Raw genomic sequence first — 20,332 nt, forward strand, 5'->3', positions numbered from 1 at the left:
ACGTACACATATAATTCTTCATACAATTTTGGGAGGGTCGTGCGTTTACTGAAGCCAGTCCAGGACACAGAGGGAAGAACACTGGATACAGGCCTGACAAACATGTTTGTTGGGTAATACATGTATGTCACAAGCCACTCTGAAGCCATTTGGAACAGAAAGGGAAAAGCTCAGGGGTAGGCAAGAGAGAAGGAGGAGAAAATCTATGCCAATTGGAGGATACTAAGCCCTTTACTGTCCTCTAGAACGTGCCAAATGTCTGTATGGCCCCTTAGACATATTTATCTATGCTGTGTATCCCCACCTTCTCTTTTCACCCTTAATACTGGGTTCCTGTTTTACACACCTGTGTTTTTTCTCATCCCCCTGTGCTTTCTGGCCAGAGTCGCTGGCAGGCTGGCAGTGAGGCTTGAGTTGGGACCGGGTGGGATTAGGCTGACATCCCCACCTCACCGAGTGAGTATTACAAGCACTACCCTGTCTCTGGGCTCTGAATGGGGATGAACATCTCTCAATCCCTTTGGGGCTGGAATGAGACACTGTGAAGAGATGAAAAACATGGAAAGAGAATTTGTCTTTAAATTTTGGAGTCTACAGTGTTATTCCCAAAATAAGTCCTTCTAGGCTACCCCACAAGCAATTCATGCTTAGAGCTGGTGAAATAGTGTCAGCTGGCCCTGTATGTTGGCCACGCCCACAGCAGCAGAACCCAAACTTCGCCAGATACCAAGGTGGCACCCTTGTCACTTACATCAGTGTCTCTGCTAGTTGGAATTTAGCAGCCAAGTTTGAGAACCAATGATTTAGAGGAGGGGTAGGGAAGGTTCAGCTCAAGAACCTGATGCCATCTTCATGTGATTCTCTTGAGCCCTGGAATGATGGCTCTGATAGATGAAACTATCAACACATGCAGGCACTGGGGAGCTCGTGGAGAATAAGTTAAGGACCGTGAAAACTGGAGGCTGGATAATGGTTAGGAAGCTCGCAGTAATCTGGAGATAAGACAAGAGGGTGGATCTGAGATACAGGTAAGAGAATTAGTAGGACTGATGTGCTCTATTTGGGGAAGGAAGGGGTCCTGGTCAAGAGGTCAAGGTCCGGCTCAACAATCAGCCCATTCTTGGGACACAAGGTAGAAAAACATCAAGGTTGACTCTATAATTTGTGGCCCCCAGTACAAAGTAAAAATGTGGGGCTCCTTGTTCAAAAATAATTAAGAATTTCAAGAGCCTCTAACCAAGCGCGGGGACCCTGCGCGGTTGCCCAGGTCGCACACCCAAGCACCAGCACTGAGAGGATCTTGGCCACTTTAGGAGTGGACGATACAGGGGGTGTGTGGAGAGAGACACCTAGAAATGAAAGGCCACTGGGTGATGACTCTGTCTCTTTGAAGGACTCACAGAAGTGCTAGCTGGGGTTATTGTAGGAGGTAGATTTTCTGTTTGTTATTGTAGATTTTCCTGTTTGTCGGTGAATTTCTTGTGAATATTTGAACGGCAGGATTACCCTGAGGGCTCTGGTTTGCTATTGGCTGCTGGGGAGTCAATGGCACCGGGGACTGTGGAGATGCATTTGGTGGAGGAGTCTGTGGAATGTGCCATTCTGGGAGTAGAAGATGATAAGGGTTGTGTGCAAACTGCAATGGTGACATTTGAAAACTTATCCATCCAACTTCAGTTTGGGAAGTAGGAATTGCCTATTAAGGATTTAAGCGTTTATCGAATATTTGGAGGAGCTCAAAGAGCAGACTTCAGGCACCAGGGCAAAACAAACCTGATTCCCTCAGAGACAGATCACCTCTGGGGAAATTCCACAAGTAAGGTCCCTCCGCAGAGACTGCCGCCACTGCCCCCCATGCCCGAGACCCCACAGAGCGGGCGCTGGAGCTGCGATGTCCAGGAGCCTCACGGGTTCCCATCTTGTTTGCCAGCAATAACCAAGGAGACACAGGGAGATGCCTGCCCTTCACTTCTACGGTCCGGATCGCATACCAGTGAATTGACCCAGCAGAACGTCATCTATTTCTAGAATCCTGGCTACGAGGGAGTCTGAGAAACCTTGGTTTCAGGTTTTCAGTCTCTCCAAAGAAAGGAAAGGTAGAAGGACGTTTCAGCGAGAGTCCAGGGTTACAATCATAGCCGGTTTTGTCATCCCTAATTGAAAGCATGGTAACTTTCTGAATCCGCAGCTGATGAGTTCAGTTTGACTGCTGGTCGGTGAAAGCCAACCTGCAGGGCTTTGAAGAGCATCCTCCCCTACGGCAAGACCTGTCTTCCACTCACCTCACCTGCTGCACCCTCTTTCCCTCCCTCTGCCTTTGCTGGGTCCCTCTCCCACCCTCTGTCTTTCCTCCTTTCTCCTCTCCATTGCTCCCCCTCGCTCTTCATCTTAGCTACCCACCCAGACTAACTGATCACACGACAACACTGACGTACAACTTTAATATTTCCATTTCCTGAGAAAAGCTGCTTTGCGCCTCTTAGGAGCTCCCTGGATACCCTAACCCTAGCGCTAACCAATATCCAGTTAAAGAGGGGGAGGCAGGGCTTCCCTGGTGGCACAGTGGTTGAGAGTCCGCCTGCCTATGCAGGGGACACGGGTTCATGCCCCGGTCCGGGAAGATCCCACATGCCGTGGAGCGGCTGGGCCCGTGAGCCATGGCCGCTGAGCCTGCGCGTCCGGAGCCTGTGCTCCACAATGGGAGAGGCCACAACAGTGAGAGGCCTGCGTACCGAAAAAAAAAAAGGGGAGGGGGGAGGCAGAGGGTTTGGGGCTGCTGAACATGTCTCCCCAGTCCCTGAGTCTGAAGTGGAGGGATTAATTCATTGGCCTCACTTCAATCCCCATCATCAAGAAGACTTTGGGGATGAAGAGGTACAAACTACTATGTATAAAATAAGCTACAAGGACATAGTGTACAACATGGGGAATAGAGCTAATATTTTATAATAACTATAAATGGAGTGTAACCTTTAAAAATTGTGAATCGCGCTCTTGTACACCTGTAACTTATGTAACATTGTACATCAGCTATACTTCAAGTTTTCAAAAAAGACTTTGATTACAGGAGCGAGAAGTATCCCTCGGCACCCTATGCAGCAGCCTAAGCCCTGTGACTTAGGTCCCAGCCTGTCTTGAGAACAGCTAGATTCTCAGTCACCTGCATGTGCTTCCAAATTAGCTTCAGAAACCAAAAGCTCTACTTCCTTCTCCAAAAGAAAGGCAGAATTGTCTGTCTGGATCAAACCATTGCTCCACACCAGTAAGGGCAGCAGAAAAACATGCGTTGGTGTTGTTGTAACGTACAGATTTCACTGGGGTGAGGCAAAGTTAGCAGGCCACAGGGCAGTCCCCAGCTATCCCACGAAAATCTCCGAGATCACCTATTTGTATGACAGGCACTGTTCTTGGCAGCAATGGCCTAAAAGTGAGGGAAACAGACAAAGCCCGGCCTTCGAGGAGCTTATAGTCTAGTGGGGGTGGAGACCATAGACATGAAAACAAATGAATATCATTTCCGGTACAAAAGTGCTGTGAAGAAAATAGAATAAGGTGATGGGATAAAGAGAGACTGCAGTAGGGGGATGCTATAGTAGGTGTTAGGGTCAGGAAAGACCTCTTTAAAGAGAAAATATTTGAGCCGAAGCTGAATGGAGTGGAGGAAAGACCACGGTAAGATCTGGGTAAGGGTATATCAGAGAGAGAGTGGCAGACAGGCCCGAGGTGGCCTTGAGCTCCAAGTGTTTAAGGAACTAGGAGGTGGGCGTGGCTGAAGGGCAGTGTGAGAGGAGCAGAGGAGAGGCAGGTGGGTTGGGGGAAGGGGTTGGGGGTCAGACCCCACAGGCAGGGATAATTAGTTTGAATCTCATACTGATGGTTTTCAAGAAGACGTTCCACAAGTTGATTTCTGCTTTTAAATTCTATCAAGTCTGGCCATGGTGCAGAGCGTACATTGTACAGCAGTGGTCCCCAGCCCTTTGGGCACCAGGGACCAGTTTTGTGGAAGACAATTTTTCCACGGGGGGAAGAATGGTTCAGGCGGTAATGCGAGCAATGGGAAGCCATGGGGAGCGGCAGACGAAGCTTTGCTCGCTGGCCCACGGCTCGCCTCCTGCTGTGCGACCTCGGTCCTAACAGGCTGCGGACCGGTACCAGTCCGCAGCCCGGGGGGGCTGGGGACCCCTGTTCTACAGGGCAAGAGTGGAGGCAGGAAGACTAGTTAGGAAAAAATGGCAGAAGACTCAGCAAGAAATGATGGTGTTTACAGTATCAGAGATAATTGAAAATAATCAGATGAGAAACACAAATCGCTAACGAATCCAAATGTCTTTTTCTGGTGGATTAGATGCGGGGTGGTAGAGAAAAACATGAACGGAAGATGACCGTAGATGGAAGCTTGAGCAACCGCGTGAAAGGTAGAGTCTTTCATTGACATCAGCTAAACTGGGTGGGGAGGAATGCGAAGAGAGACAATTCTGGACTCTGTGTCGGACGTACCGGGAGAGAGAAGCCCGAGAGGGATCCAGGTGGAGATGGTGAGCAGTCTGGAGCCCAGCAGACAGACCAGGGTGAACGTACAAAAGGATAGACGGGGTTTAAAGCCATGGGAAGGGATGAGACTACCCAGCAAGTGAGGACGGATGAGAGAAGAGGACGAGGGAACTGAGCCCTGGGGCCGGAGCTGGCCTCATAGACACGCAACCTGTGCGGTTGTGCTGAACCTCAGGTCCCTCGCACCTGGTTCAATCCTCTGCGGCCGCCATCTTGCAATTCTTCATAATTTGGAACTAGAAGCTTCACGTTTTCACTCCTCACCAGGCCCTGCAGATGATGAAGCCACTTCTGCCTCAGACACTTCAAAGTTAAGAATCTGGTGGAGACAGAGACTCCATCAAAGAAAGCTCAAAAAGAGTGATTAATGGGGTAAGGAAGGCCCAGAGTACGGTATCAAGCCAGCCCAGAGATTACTTCTGGGAGGAAATGGCCAACTGTGTCAAACACCGCAGGGCACTGGAGTGAGACAAGGACAGCGATAGATGCACCCTTGGCCAAGTTCCCAACAATCAGTGACTTTGACGATGACCTTCTTGGCAGTGTGGCCTGCACCAGTCCTTAATTTGGCTGACTACAGAATGACAAGAGACCAGTGACCACCAGCACTGGAGAACGTGTGGCAAGACTATACAGATGGAGGCCCCCTCATCCTACCGCCCACACCTCTTCTCTTCCCGCTGCCCGCTCGCTCCATTTCGCAGAGTGAGAGGCCGCACACACATGCACGTCGACACGCCAGCCCAGACATCCAAGCTCTGTTCCGGGCCTCCCTGCCAGCAACCTTCTGCAGAACAACCACTAGGAGGACCCAGGAAGACAGGCCGGGCCGGCCCTGGAAACAGCTCTGGCTATCCTTGCGGGGAATTTCACCTTCCCGAGTGGTCTAGACAGCTAGCAGGGCCCAGGCTACGGGTGGGCAGACGCCTCGGCAGCTAGAGCCCGACCAGAGCAGGACCCTGTAAGATCCAGGCCTCCAGACGGTGGCCCCGTGCCCAAATCGAAGGGCAGTTCTGGAGGTGACGACATGGGTAGACGGAAGCACTTGTAGGTAGCAAAATGAGTTGGTTCTCATTCAGGTGCACATACCTTTCTCTAAGAAATAAAAGTGAGGGTGACAGTGGGAGTAGGTGTTAAGGCCTTGAGGAGAGAAAAAATGTTTTGGGGAAAAGGAAAGGAAACTTACTAGCTAGGCGTAGCAGGCTTGTCTGGGTCTGTTGAACAGACACCTCACGTGATGGTTCACAAATTTTAAGTAAATCCAGGCAGCTCAGTGGTCTCACTTTCCCCAGCAATGTTCAGGAGCCCATGTACAGGTGCCAAGAAAGTGGCTTGTTGGGTTTAAACAGGGTTAGGGGCAGAGGAGTTAAGGGTGTTTGTTCCACAGCTCTGCAATGCCAGAATTAGCAGTCTGTGGTCAAGAGGACATAAAGGAGGATTGATGGTGAAAAAGTGGCAGAACCAATGGAATGGGAGCTCACTGAGGGCCGAGAATCGCTGGAGTGGGTGCCTGCAAGTGAGACGTCAGAGATGGTACAGTTATGAGGGAGGACATGGTTTACTTAGGACCATGAGCCGTTTCTTTCAAGAAACATTTTTTATCTGGAACCCTACTTTGTATCTGTAAAGACACAAAAGGTGATTAAATCATCCGTCGCTTCCGTTATAATGCTGGGCATTTCAGGCCACAGAGGATGAGATATGGGGATAACTTTGTGATGACCAGGGACTGGTTAAATCTAGGTCTTTCTGGAGAGAAATAAGGGAAATGGACCTAGTTTACGGGTAGAAACGTAGTTATGTTGTCTGTGGGCGCCCTCTACTGGCACTTAGTCAGAATAGCCATGTGGGGTTGGAAGCTTTTGGGGGTGTGTGTGGGTGTGTGTGTGTTTTAATTAACGAGTGAAACTTGCCCCTTATAGATATTTAGGGGTTATGGCTCAAGTGGGCAAGGAAACTTTAGTTACGGAACAAACCCTACGTCAGCATCTTAAATGTCACAGTCTCAGTTACGTCATTTATGACTTTCTGATTCTCTTTACAGAGAGCCCTGCTTAACCCTAACCTTGAGGGTCTCTCCAATGGGATTGAGCTACTTGAAGTCAAGATCTTAATATTTTTTTATCTTCTTACATCCTGAGCCTAGTACTGTGCCCAGCATATTGTAGGTGTCTGATAAATATGTGTCAATCAGAACAGAAGGGCAATGAGCAAATGAGCAAAGTGGTACAATGTCACAGAAGAAGGAGGGTTTAATCCTACTTGGCCAATTCAGGAAGGCTTCCAAGAGGAGAAGGGTGGTGGCCATGGGGATGGGGAGGGACAGGTAAAGTTGAAATGAATCCAGAAAATAGAAGAGCAAACCTAGGGGCCAGATAGAGACTCCACAAGGCAGGGATTTTTGTGTGATTCTGGAAAGAAGTTCCCTGCTATATGACTGACAGCTGTGGCTCCCAATCCTTCCTGAGAAAGTATGAACAAGAAACTTAAAATTTCATAAAAGCAGAGAGAGGAAGCTAGCATGGCAGATTCAGGCAGGCTGAAGGAAGAATCTGGAAGGATTTTTAACCATGAGTACTGAAAAAAGAACAACAATTCAAGGTTTAAAGATTCCCCGTAATTTTTTTACCCTAAACTGTGCGACCTCACCGGAAATTCGGTTCAATAGATAATACAGAGCACTTTTACAATGATGGCATTCTTTTCTCAAAATGCCTTGTTTTCTCAGACACAGAGCGTGGGACCAGGGTGACTTTTCTGGTTTTCATACTGAGTATCTCATATCTCAGGAACCCCCTGAGTCCCAGGCAAATCGGGACAGCTGGTCACCCTAGCTGAGCAGGGGAACTCAGAACAGCTCAGATGGAGAAGGCTGGTGCCAAGCTGGGCTCGGGACAGAGCACAAAGGGCCCTGGCTGAGAATGGACAGGGGATGCCAACTTACTCTGTACCTGTGATCATCATAGATCTGGGTTGTGAGCCCGGTGCGATTCCTCACCCACCAGCAAAATGGGTTTCTGGGTTCTAAACGACCAAGTGCCCAGAGGAAATTGCAAAAGAGCAAGGAGAGGGGAGAGTGCACTCGCAAGGACCCTTGGGTTACAACAGGAGAACTGAGGCCAAGGAAGACAGAGGTCTCATTTTGAAGGTCCTGCTGTTTCTTCACAATTGTATCTAAAAATAACGACCTGGAAATGAGTAGTTGGCCACATGCGGGATTCTTACAGAACTGGAAAAACTAAACTGCTGCTGCTGTAACTCACATGTAAGACATCACAGACATTAACCATAGACCCCAATGAGGCCCAAACAAACAGCATGCAACCTCACTTCGATGGCCAGAGATACTCGTGACAGTGGGAGACGTCTGCAGCTCTGGCGGAAGCGGTTCCTCAGCAATGGAGGAGGGTCACCCAGGTGGTGCACAGCCCAGAGTCACTCTTTTCCTACCCAGAGTAAGAGGAGTATGAGGAACGGTCCCTATCACAGCAGCACGGAGACAGGGACCTCTCTACAGCAAACATCCTGCAGGACACTTACCACAAGCCCTTCCTCACCCTTATAGGAAAGTCACAACTCAGGTACTTTACCAACTTAGGAAAGAAATGGCAAAAACAAACAAAACAAAACAAAAAAAAGAAAAGCAAGAGGAAAGGAAAAGGACAAACGGTGAAAAGTGATGTAGCTGTGTAAACATAGTGGATGAAATTTGCATGCCTTAAGGAAGGGCTGCAGAGTCAAAGACTGGAGGTGAAGGAGTCAGAAACAAGACACGCCAGGCAACCCCAGAGCAGCAGTGCTGTGGTGAGCCGGGGGCTGACACTGGGCAGCAAAGGGGATCAGCAGATGCTGAAAAGGCCATTTGTCTAAAGAGAAAAGAGAAGAACTAAACGGGACCAAGACAAACTAAAGTAACACTGCTGGCTGGGGCTTTCACCAAAGACTTGGCTAGAAGGAGTTGATAGCGTACCCACATTGTAGTCATGCGCTTGGCGGCAGTGATGATGACAAGTGATATACGAAGCACATGCCGATGTCTGCTATTATGCTAAGGGTTTTACCAAGATGGTCTCCTTTAATCGTCACAACAGCCATATGGGTTAGCACTGTGATTATGCCCATTTTACAGATAAAGAAAGTGAGAACCAAGGTCACATGACTAGCAACTAGTGACGGTGGAATTTACTTTAAGGTAACTTTCTAACTACCATAATTGTGCACAGTTGGCGTGTGTCACTGTAGCTAGTTCAGACTTTGTTAGAAAGGTTTTTGGTAAACTGTATAAAAATCATTTTTAAATATTAAAAAATATTTTATATCAGCATCAGAAACTTCATACTGTACCACTTCCTCTTTCACTTTGAAACTCTCAGACCAACAAGGAAGCCTACAGATGGTTCAGAAGCCATAGACCAGGGTTCCAGCAGTAGCGTATCACCAGCCCCATCTGGAACATCTGTGTGTACACATTTTGGAGGTGGGTGAGTAGCATAAGGATGAAGTGAAGCGGCTGTCACAGGGCACAATGTTGAGAATGTTCCTTGAAAAGGACCTGTCATGTAGAGGTGAGCAAATACATGTTACATGAATGAATGAATGAAATGAAAATGATCGGCCTCGGCGTCCTGAAGCCACCATCATTACATATAACTAGCAAAAAAATGAGTGGGGCTTCCCTGGTGGCGCAGTGGTTGAGAGTCCGCCTGCCGATGCAGGGGACGCAGGTTTGTGCCCCGGTCCGGGAAGATCCCACATGCCGCGGAGCGGCTGGGCCCATGAGCCACGGCCACTGAGCCTGCGCGTCCGGAGCCTGTGCTCCGCAACAGGAGAGGCCACAGCAGTGAGGGGCCCGCGTACCGCAAAAATAAATAAATAAATAAAATACGAGTGGTCATAGAATTGTGTTTTCATTTATGAACTAAAAGAATTGATTCTGAGCACCCATGTTCTTTGAACACTGTTTTTAGAGAAATTATAATGCCCAGTAGCCACTAATAAGTATGAAATTTATTCACAGGCTACCTGAGGAGTTGTTTACTGATAGATTGCATATACTCACACTCTCTCCTTAAAAGACTTCATGGGTTTTTCACCTTCAAATAGAAAACTCATTTGCAATGAGCACATAAATTTATACCAAAGACAAAGGAAAATATAAGTCTGCTAATTGAATGGGTAAAAGTTGTGATTGAGCTTCAATTTAGCTCTGAGTTTCCTGGCAGACAAGGCAAAAAAAGAAAAACAATAGGTTTCACAATTGTCTTAACAGAAAGGAGGAAGCATGCCAGTCCCTCAAAGGAGACAAAGTATGAGCACTGAAGTCTCAGTGAATTTTCTCATCTAGGGTTACACATAGGAGTCGCCTGCATTGTTCATTTCTTGTTCTCATTTTTACAAAATGAGGAGCAGATTTCATGAAATTGTTACCTGCAGTGATGACTAAAACTGATGGGGTGACAGTAAAGTGCAGCTTAGTGAGACCATCTGTAAGGATGCCAAGGTCATGTAGCCCAAGCACAGCTTCTAGTTTGATCTGAGGTTAGAAATCAGATTATCTATAAAGAAAGGAAACAGGTGTTTGCTAAACACCTAACGTGTTATGTGCATGAAATGTTTTCTTCCTCTCAACATACATATTATTAATTCTGTTTAATAATTAAGTGAATGTTTTACTGGGATTTACTGCAAATCAGCAAAGGGGTCCCAAGCTCACGCACTCTCTTCTGTACCACACACACCTTCCTGCACTCCTACACTCTTACCAAGAAAAGCCAATGGGCAATTCATCCCTTAGACAAGCTTCTGTCGGTGCTACTTTTTACAGGCAATTCGAGTTAATTCTCTCCAGAGAGGGCCTAGAGTGCTGGGGTTGCACATTACTGATTAAGGAGAAATTTCTTTGTTTAAAAGCCAAGCGGACGGGAATAAAGATGCAGACCTACTAGAGAACGGACTTGAGGACACGGGGAGGGGGAAGGGTAAGCTGGGACAAAGTGAGAGAGTGGCATGGACATATATACACTACCAAACGTAAAATAGATAGCTAGTGGGAAGCAGCCGCATAGCACAGGGAGATCAGCTCGGTGCTTTGTGACCACCTAGAGGGGTGGGATAGGGAGGGTGGGAGGGAGGGAGATGCAAGAGTGAAGAGATATGGGGACATATGTATATGTATAGCTGATTCACTTTGTTATAAAGCAGAAACTAACGCACCATTGTAAAGCAATTATACTCCAATAAAGATGTTTAAAATTAATTAATTAATTAAAAATATAAAAGCCAATCGATCAGTTGGTAGGTTTGACTCAAATCTCTCAAGTTCAGGAGCCTTCGCTGAGCTCACTGCAAAGGAAGTCCACAGTTTCTAGATTTGTGAGTCTCTCTGTTTAAATGGCCTGGGAAAAGTTTGTTACACTCTCCTTCCAGTGATAGGTAGACTCAAGGTCTCCCAGGGGACAAGATGTCTACACTGTGACTGAAATGTGATAGAGCCTAATTTAGCTCTGAGCTTCCTGGCAGCCAAGACAAAAAGAGAAATACAATGAGTTTCACAGCTGTCTTAACAGAAACGAGGAAGCACGCCAGTTCCCCAAAGGAGACAAAGTGTGGGCTAAAGCACGGGCAGGAATCGGGTGGTAGTAAGGGAGCCCTGAGTAGAGAGGGCTCCAGGCAGATGAGAAAGGGCAGGGAACTGAAAAGGACATGGCTGGGGTCTAGAGTGTGCGTGCGTCTGCTTGGGGAAGCACCTGTGGCAAGAGTAAGCGGGCAGGTCTAATCCCTTCACAAGGAGGAGCTACACAAAATTATAGAGTTTTTTCTTCTCCAAAAGAACAGGGACCATGTACAGGAAAATCAGTCTGAGAAGGATGGCAAGTCTGGGACTCACTGAAGAACATACACATCTATATCTTAAAGATATATCTATAGATATCTTTTATCTAGGAGCCCTCCTGTGGCTCCCACGGCTGTTATCATAGGACTGGTCTTGATGTCCTGTAATTGTTTCTCTGTCTATGCCACACTAGCCTGTAAGCCTTGGAGGAGCAGAGAGCAGGACTGCCTTTAGATTTGCTTGCCAGACCTATGGGTGTCATTTTGTGTGTGTGTGTAAAGTGATTTTGATTTTTTAGAACGTATTCAAAGGAAGAACAAAAAAAGCTTTCAAGGAGAAAAATGGTGATGAGTAAAGCACAAGACAAGAAATGTAAATTATTTTCTCTCTTTGTAACTCCCATATCTCAGTTCCCCTCTGGGGACTCCACAAAACTTACATACCACGCCCAGGCTGGAATCTGTCCCATTGGCCTGCCCCTCACCCTGGCTCTCCCTGTGGTATTTCCCTGAGTCTCCATGGGTGCCCTTTTGTCTCAATTGCTGTGCCAACGCTGAGGCTTCACATAAGCTCTTTACACACTCCCTTCTCCTCTGTCCAATGAAACAACCACAGAGCTGCCTCATGAGAGGCATTTTTTCTTTCATGCTGTCTTGTGTGTGATGGGACCATCATCACCAACTTAGTCTTCTTAACCAGTCCCAGGATCTTTCCAACACCCCTATAATGAGCAGCTTGCCGATGACCACGTGTAGGTCCTGGCTGGTTGCAACCTCTGCAGCTGCAGGAGGGCTTGGCACCTGGCTGCCGACTGCCAAAGAACACGTGCCGCCAGACCTTGTGCCAACACACCTGGCCAAGCACTGGAATTTGTTTTAGCTTTGAGTATTCTTAATCATGTAGTTAATACTTGTTCACTATAGAAACTCTGGAAAATACTTATAAAGTAATAATACATACATGTGTGGGTCTACCTCAGCCATAAATCCTTCACCCATGATTAGCTACTCCAGTTGGCCCTTGAACAACACAGGTTTGAACTGCATAGTTCCACTTATAGGTGAATTTTTTTGATAAATGTAGTTCCCGTGTTTTCATTTTACAGATCTTTAAGTTCAGCGAAAAGTTTGTGTTCGATTGGAGATCCTTTTGCTATTTCAACGTCTTGCCCCCTTGAGTGAGCCATTTATCAATTGCTTTGTTTCTGAGGCAGAGATAGTAGTACTCAGATTTCTGCCTGCACGGAATGGGGAGGGAGGGTCCTGCGCCCCTAACAACCCCATTGTTCAAGGGTCAACTGTATTAACAAATTGTATATCTCCTTCCAGATTTTTGGTGTTTATTTACGCATTCGTTTCTTTGTTCATTTTATATACAATAATAAAATAACTTCTCATGTTACTACCAATAACGTTAGTTAGGTACATTTGGACCTTCCCAAATGCATTTCCCTTTCTTTTTCCTACAGAAGTAACAACCATCCAGAACTTTATGTTAATCAATTCCTCATTTTTCTTTATAGTTTTGCCATATACATACACAGTTTTTAAGCTTCCTGTAAATGAATCCCCATTCTGATCTTCTGTGACTTCCCTCTTCTGCCTAAAATTAAGCTTTTGCTATTCAGACTCATTGAAATATATGACCACAATTAATTAGTTTTTGCTCTTGGGTAGCATTACATTTTATAAAGATACTACAATTTATTTTTCTATTCTGTTATTGATGGGCACTTGGGTTGTTTCCTGCCCCTTGTTATTTCAGGAAATACTACTACGGAACTTCCGTACATCTCTTCTTGTTCATATACACAATAGCTTCTCCAGGGGACAGTTTCCAGAGGGAAATGGCTGCTTCATAGAGTTTGTACATCATCAGTTTCACTGATCAATGCTAAATTGTTTTCCAAAATTGTTTTATTCTTAGTGTCTGAGAGTTCCTATTGCTCCGTGTCCTTGACAACACTTGGTATTGTCAGAATTTTTCATTTTAGTAATTTTGGTGGGTGAGGTTAGGTATGTCATTGTGCTTTTAATTTACATTTCCTAATTACTGTGATCAACCATATTTCCATATATTTATTGGCAGTATTATTCCTATCCTGTAAAATGCCTATTCATGTTGTTTCTTCATTTTTTAAACTATTTTTTGATTCATAGGACTTATTTATATATTCAATTCTCTCTGCCTCTGTGGATCTCTGTATCTATCTATGCATCTGTTTATCTAAAACTGTACTTTCAAATCTGACAGCTTTTAACAAGAATAATAACCTACATTGGAAATTGGTCTAGTTACAGGGTCTTAAGTAACAAATATTTTTATTCCCTTTACTCTGATTTTCTAAAGAGCAAAACTAGATCCCATATCAGACAAATAATGATTTATCAAGTGGAAAAAAAGCCCTCCACTACTGTTGTTTGTTTTTCACTTCACTACTTGGGAGATGAGAATAATGAATTTTTGTTTCTGGATAATATTTTTTCAACATTGAATTTCAGAGGGTAAAAGAAAGTTGAAAACAACTGTCCCTCCAAAGTCACTTTTTTAACGTATCTCAGAGTCATATGCTCTCTAGGGCACATTCTCCCCTCATTCGGCTTAGGGGAGCAGAGAACAATGTAATACGTGCCTGCAACTGGATACAATGTGGGTGGCCCTGAAATTCACCCGGAGATCTTCCAACTAAGCCCTCCCCAGCAGCCGGGCAGGAAGGGCTTTCCCTGGATGGTCAATACCCTCTCAATAGAGCACCTACATGCCAGCCTCTGGATGCGCCATGCCCTTGGACAGTGTGCAAGAAAGGACACTGCATCCTAGAACCCACCCTCTAGGGCTTACAGTTCAGTTAGAAAGACACATAAATGAAAGAGTAAAAGATATGAGTAACACTACATGAAAGAAATGGAAAGCTATCGTGATTTTAACCATTGGACTAAAATTGAAGATGACAAAGGATCGAAGGAAGAAGTATGTGCTCCCGGCTCCACCTCAAGTCAAGTCTGTTGGCTCTGTGTTTCCCTTGCCTCCAACCCCTGTTCCCTCCTAGGACCAATAGGTCAGACACAGGGTAGCTTGGGTCACATTCTCCCACCGCTTCCAGACCCATGGTGTGGTCTCTGGTCAGCCTCCCAGCCACTGGGGCCCTCCCCACTCCCTGAGATGGAAGTACAGAGAGTCCTCCACCCTCTCTCGGAGACTTCCACTTTCATTCCAGCCCTGGCTCAGCACTCACAAGATTCAGAGGGAACTAGAAGTGTCGCTCACCAAAAAGACGTTGGAGCCCCTTCCTGGGACACATCATGGGTCAGTGCCTTGCTATTTCCCTGAGTACTGAACCTGGTGTCCTCCTAGGGCACTGCCCATTCCCTGAAGTTATATCTTACTAAGAGCCTCTTGAAAGTTGACCTTGACAATGAATCATGAGGTAATACTTGGATTCCAGTCCCAAGTGACCTGATAACCACACCCTCTTGGTGATGATCTATTCCAGTGGTTTTCAACTAGGAGAGCTATCTCTCCCCAGACATCCAGTAACTTCTGGAGATATTTTTGGTTGTCACAACTGATAGTGGTAGGGGAGTGCTACTGTCATCTAGTGGATAGAGGTTGAGGATGCTGCTAACATCCTATAATGCACAGGATAGCCTCCATCACTGAGAACTAACCAGCCCAAAATATCTGTAGTGTCCAGACTGAGAAACCCAGACCTACTCCTGACTAGCCCAGTCTGGAAAAACCACAGGTCATGACTCCCAGCTCCACACAATTTTTAATAGATGTGAGCTTCTTTGGTTATTCTTAAGTCAGTTCCTACCGTCACACCTGGACACAGGGTGCTGGAGAAGGGACCAGAGGTCCCATGGTTGAGTCAATGACTCTCTTCCCTCAGAGGGCTCAGCCTGTCATCTGAATTCTCATCAACGTGACACTCACAAAAAGTGTTCTGGCTGCAGTTCAATCTCTTGGAGTGACAAACTTGTAAATGGCATGGATAATGACAAGGGCTCCTCTGTATTTCATTATGTAATTATGATTTTTTTCATTAAAAAATACTAAATAATATCTGCTTGTACTCACTCATTCATTCAGTCAACAAATATTTGTTGTGTGCCCAGTAGGACCCGGCACCATGCTCTATGCTAAATGAATGGTAATTGTCCAAGTCTACTAACCTAGACCACAGCCGGACTTCTTGATCAGGTGAGATGGAGGGCTGGGAGCTTATTAAATTGCAGATGCTTGGATCTCCCTTCAAAGATTCTGATTTTACAAGTCAGGGTGATGCCCAGGAATCTGCATTTTTAGTGAGCACTTGTGGTGACTTCTAACACAGGCTAACTATGGGACCATGTTTTAAGAAACGTTGGTAGAAATCATGAAATCTACCCAACCTCATCCCAGGTCTGAGATTATGCAGACCTGCACTCTAATGTGGTAACGTCCTCTATCCCTGAAAAAAATCATTTAACCATTTAATCAATTAATCATCTAACCATTAATTGTCTCAAGCTTCCATTTTTAAAAGAAGGAGAATAAGACTTGTTCAAACACGGATGGTGAGAGGGTAGAATGACCCCATGTAAAGAGAAGCAAGACATTTTCAAAAGGAACAGAATCAGAGAAGTTTTACTTCTAAAAACAAATTTTTTAGGACATACAATAGAATGAGCATTGGCCAAGTACATTGATATCAACAGTAGTTAGGAGAAAAACCTCTGATTACGTAAAATCTCTCATTCTCTGAACCGACCTTCGATGATTCCCAGCTTGGTTAGGGACCACTAATCCTCCCTGGTTACCAAGATAAATGGCTTCTCTGATTACTCTCAATTTTCTTTCAAATTCTTTCTCAGACCTATATCATTAACACTCAGATATGTGACTTTGCAGTGGACCCCTTGCTTTAGTAGCTCATTAACCACTGTTAGAGGCCCAGGTTTAAAACTGTTCCAAGCAAAACTTTTCCTAGCCATTAGAAACACCTTAATACTTATCTATGTCCATTAACAAGGAAGTTATCTCACTATACAAGCATAAGGGCAAAACACAGGGAATCATTTCCAGCCCAACTGTTCTATTCTAAATTACTGGGGTCAATTTAATAGTAGACGGAACCCGTATAAAGAAACTCATGATAACAATTATAGAACAGATTAAAATCAGTGTATCACATGAATGGACCTAGAGATTATCGTACTAAGTAAAGTAAGCCAGAGAAAAAGATAAATATCATATGATATTGCTTATATGTGGTATCTTAAAAAAAATGATACAAATGAACTTATTTACAAAACAGAAATAGACTCACAGACATGAATACAAACTTATGGTTACCAAAGGGGAAAGGGCAGGGGAGAAATAAATTAGGAGTTTTGGATTAAAATATACACGCTACTATATATAAAATAGATTACCAACAAGGACCTACTGTATTACACAGGGAACTATACTCAATATCTTGTCATAACATATAATGGAAGATGATGTAAAAAAGAATATATATGTTTACATACATGTACAATTGAATCACTTTGCTGTACACCTGAAACCAACACAACAGTGTAAATCAACTATATTTCAATAAAAAAATTTTTTAAAAATCAATGTATCAGCAACATCATTAATGGAAGAGGTATGAATTAAAGGCCAGAATATCTCAGAAAACATACCAGAGTCCCCTAAGGTAATTAATCTAAAATGTATTCTGTCCCTTTAATTAAACGTGTCTTTGTTATACCTTCAAAGGTCTCTGTATTCCTGTCTTGTCCACACTCTTTACTTTTTGCTACAAGTAACACCACCTTAGCCCCGAGTCCACAGAGAAGGTCTGGGGACCCAGTGGACTCACAAAATAGAACACCTTGCATTCCTTTACAGAGCAAGCATTTCCAAAGACTCCTACCAAAATCCACTCAAAATACGGATGAGTGTCCAAACAGGAGGGAAATTATCCTTCCATGATAAACAGAGAAAAACTCACCATGTTTTGTGAGATCTGTAGCCTTAGTCCATCCCAAGTACCCCAGATCCCACACACCAAGGAGCTCCATTCCCGCCACCTCCAAACAAAAAAGAACCCCTCCCCAGCACTTGGGAACTCTGAGCCATCATATCAGTTTGAATGCAAATTTGACCCCAAACCCAGCTCTGCCGACAGATTCATTTTTAAGTAGACTCTGCTCCCTGCAGACCGACATGCAAATGGTGGGAACTCAAGCATGAGAACCACAAAGGCAGCAAAAAGACGTTGACCATACCTATTTTCCCAGCCTCCCCTCGCAGGTTGAAATCCCAGTTTCTTGGCAACTTCAGGGACATTTTGCTTCTGGTTTGGGTGAGTTGCTGCTGAAGCAGGGAGTCTGCCTCAATTCACGCCCTTCTTGGCTTTTTGATCTTCTTGCCCCACAAGCTTGTGTGTGTGTGTTTTCCCCTTTACGATTGCTTCACAAGCAATCTTCGGTTTGAGGTTGGTCTGCCAGCATGTCTTCTCCTTTCTCAGATGAAAGGTCCATCCATCTGTCACCGGGGATGGTACCCAAACCTGCCCACGGTCCCTCGGGGGGCTGGTACCTCATGAAGTGTGCACCCTGCTTTTCCTGCTTTCAGTATTACCAGAAATATCCCAGTTGACACTTCACTCTGCGTCATGGGAAGCAAAGCTCCTGTTCAAAAGAATCTCAGGCCTCACTGAGGCGAGGTCGTGATAAACAACGGCTGCCTCTTGGCTTTTTTTTTTTTTTTTTTAACTGTCTGCTTCCTTGCATTTGAGGAAGTGGGTGGTTGTTCAGTGTAATGATACATTATAATCTCTTTCTTGAGAAAATGGTTTTTGGAAATGCTTATATAAGTAGAGTGAGTGCTAGAGGTTTGATTAAAAGAAAAAGAAAAGAAAATTCTAAGACTCTGGCCATCTACCTCTAAGGCTCCCTTCTCATTGAACAGAGTGGGCTTACAAAAACGGTCAATAAGACAAAGAGCTTTCCCCCAAAGTCACCTTCGTTTAGGTCAACTTCTTTTAGTCACCTTCTTCCTGCTATAAGGCCCACATAGTAAGTTCTCCACCTACTCAGGACAAAGGTTCCAAGTGATCTCAGCCTGATGTCAGGAGGGTGCTGATGTATTTAGCTAATAAGTGAGCTTTAGCTGGGTAGACCCACTTAAGTGTTATCGTGGTTCTTTGACCCTGTGTACAGGGTGTGGGTTTGGGAATCAGACTGATATATGTTCACAACTCAGTTCTTCCACTTCCTAGCTCTGCAGCTTTTAACAAGCAACTGAATCTCTCTGGGCCTCAGTCTCCTTAGCAGTAAAAAGGGTTGATAATAACCGTGACTGCACAGAGTTGTGAAGGCATCTAGTACAGAGCTGGACGCATAGTGGTTACACCACAAACATCAATTCAACCCTTATTCCATTTAGTTCAGTTCTGTGACAGGCTTTCGTATGTTCAACTGGGCCAGACTGACCTAGTGATTAAGTATTTGGTCCAAGAGCCAGAATGCCTGTGTTCAAATCCTGGCCCAACCACTTTCTTGCTGTGTGACTTTGGATAAGTTTCTTGACTACTCTGTGCTTCAATAGTCTCATCTATAAATGAGGCAAATAATAGGACCTACTTCAGAGGGCTATCATGAGGCTTATTAAAGAGAGTAGATAATAAGACTAATAAGGCTATAAGGTAATGGAACTAATAAGATAGTAGGTAAGAGTGCTCACAAGAGTCACTACTGGCCAGAATATGAGCTACACATCCTTGGTCCATTCATTCTTCAGCCCTCCTGGATGACTCTGCTATACTTTCCTCTTTGCCTCCATGTACTCACTCTGTTGATGCCCTGGCTTCCTGTTCCATTGGGAAAGTTGATGCAACTGGAGGAGAACGTCTGCAAGCTCCCATCACTGTAGCGCCCTCACTTCCATGCATGGAAGCTCACACACTCAATCTTCTCTCAGTTCCGAAGGATAAACTGTGTCATCACTCCTCTATCTTTACTGCTTCATCAGTTTCTTCTCTCTCTTGGATCATTGCCACCAGCATTCACGCTTATTCTTTTGTTTTTTGTTTTTGTTTTTTGGCGGTACGCAGGCCCCTCACCGCTGTGGCCTCTCCCTTTGCGGAGCACAGGCTCCGGACGCGCAGGCCCAGCGGCCATGGCCCATGGGCCCAGCCGCTCTGCGGCATGTGGGACCCTCCCGGACCGGGGCATGAACCCGTGTCCCCGGCATCGGCAGGCTGACTCTCAACCACTGCGCCACCAGGGAAGCCCCACACTTATTCTTTTATATACTACAGTTTAAAAAATCTCTCTCGATGTCATTTCCCCCTTTGGCTACAGCCCCATTTCTCTCCTTCATTTCTGAGCCAAGTTTTCATAAGAATTGTCTATACTTGCAAACACTTGTCCTGCTATTCTCTCCTGAATCTTTTTGGTTGATGTTTTTGCTCCCATGACTCCACTGAATATATTCTGATCAAGGACATCGACCACATCCCTGTCACTGAATCCACTGGTCAATTCCACATGTCATCTCACTTTGACACATTTGATTCCTTTCTCCAAGCCCAAGCCCTCTCTCCACTTGGCTCCCAGCGTTCCTCACTGGTGTGGTTGTCTGCCTGCCGTTCTGCTTCATCTCCATTTCCTTGCTGATTCCATTTCATCTCCCTGACCTCTTAACAGTGAAGGAAACCAGGATTCACTCACTGGACTACTCTTCCATCTATACCCACACGTTGGTGAGCTCATCTGTCTCAAGGCTTTAAATGCCATGCATTTGCTGATCCATCCAAGGTAGATTTTTAGCCCAGACTGCCCCCTGAACCCCAAATCATACACATCTCTGCTTATATAACAAATAACCACCTCAAACTAAACTGTCCAAAACTTATATCCGGCTTCCCTGGTGGCGCAGTGGTTGAGAGTCCGCCTGCCGATGCAGGGGACA

At 45.3% G+C, this 20,332-nt stretch overlaps 1 protein-coding gene across 2 annotated transcripts in view; it reads right to left on the reverse strand.

Annotated features, from left to right (window-relative positions):
* Positions 1-17,961, reverse strand: part of ARHGAP25 (Rho GTPase activating protein 25) — an 87,802-nt gene extending 69,841 nt beyond the window's left edge. The window contains exons 1-2 of one of the 2 annotated variants that reach the window (XM_079940818.1): positions 17,642-17,961; positions 17,367-17,445 (exon numbers count right to left, since the gene is read on the reverse strand). In XM_079940818.1, coding sequence (XP_079796944.1) covers positions 17,367-17,445; positions 17,642-17,704 — 142 coding nt within the window. In that variant the 5' untranslated portion in view covers positions 17,705-17,961. The remainder of the gene's footprint in view (positions 1-17,366; positions 17,446-17,641) is intronic. The other variant, XM_079940817.1, reaches the window with a different exon arrangement.
* Positions 17,962-20,332: the final 2,371 nt, after the last annotated feature.

This window comes from Stenella coeruleoalba (assembly GCF_951394435.1).
Source record: "Stenella coeruleoalba genome assembly, chromosome: 13".
NCBI lineage: Eukaryota > Metazoa > Chordata > Mammalia > Artiodactyla > Delphinidae > Stenella > Stenella coeruleoalba.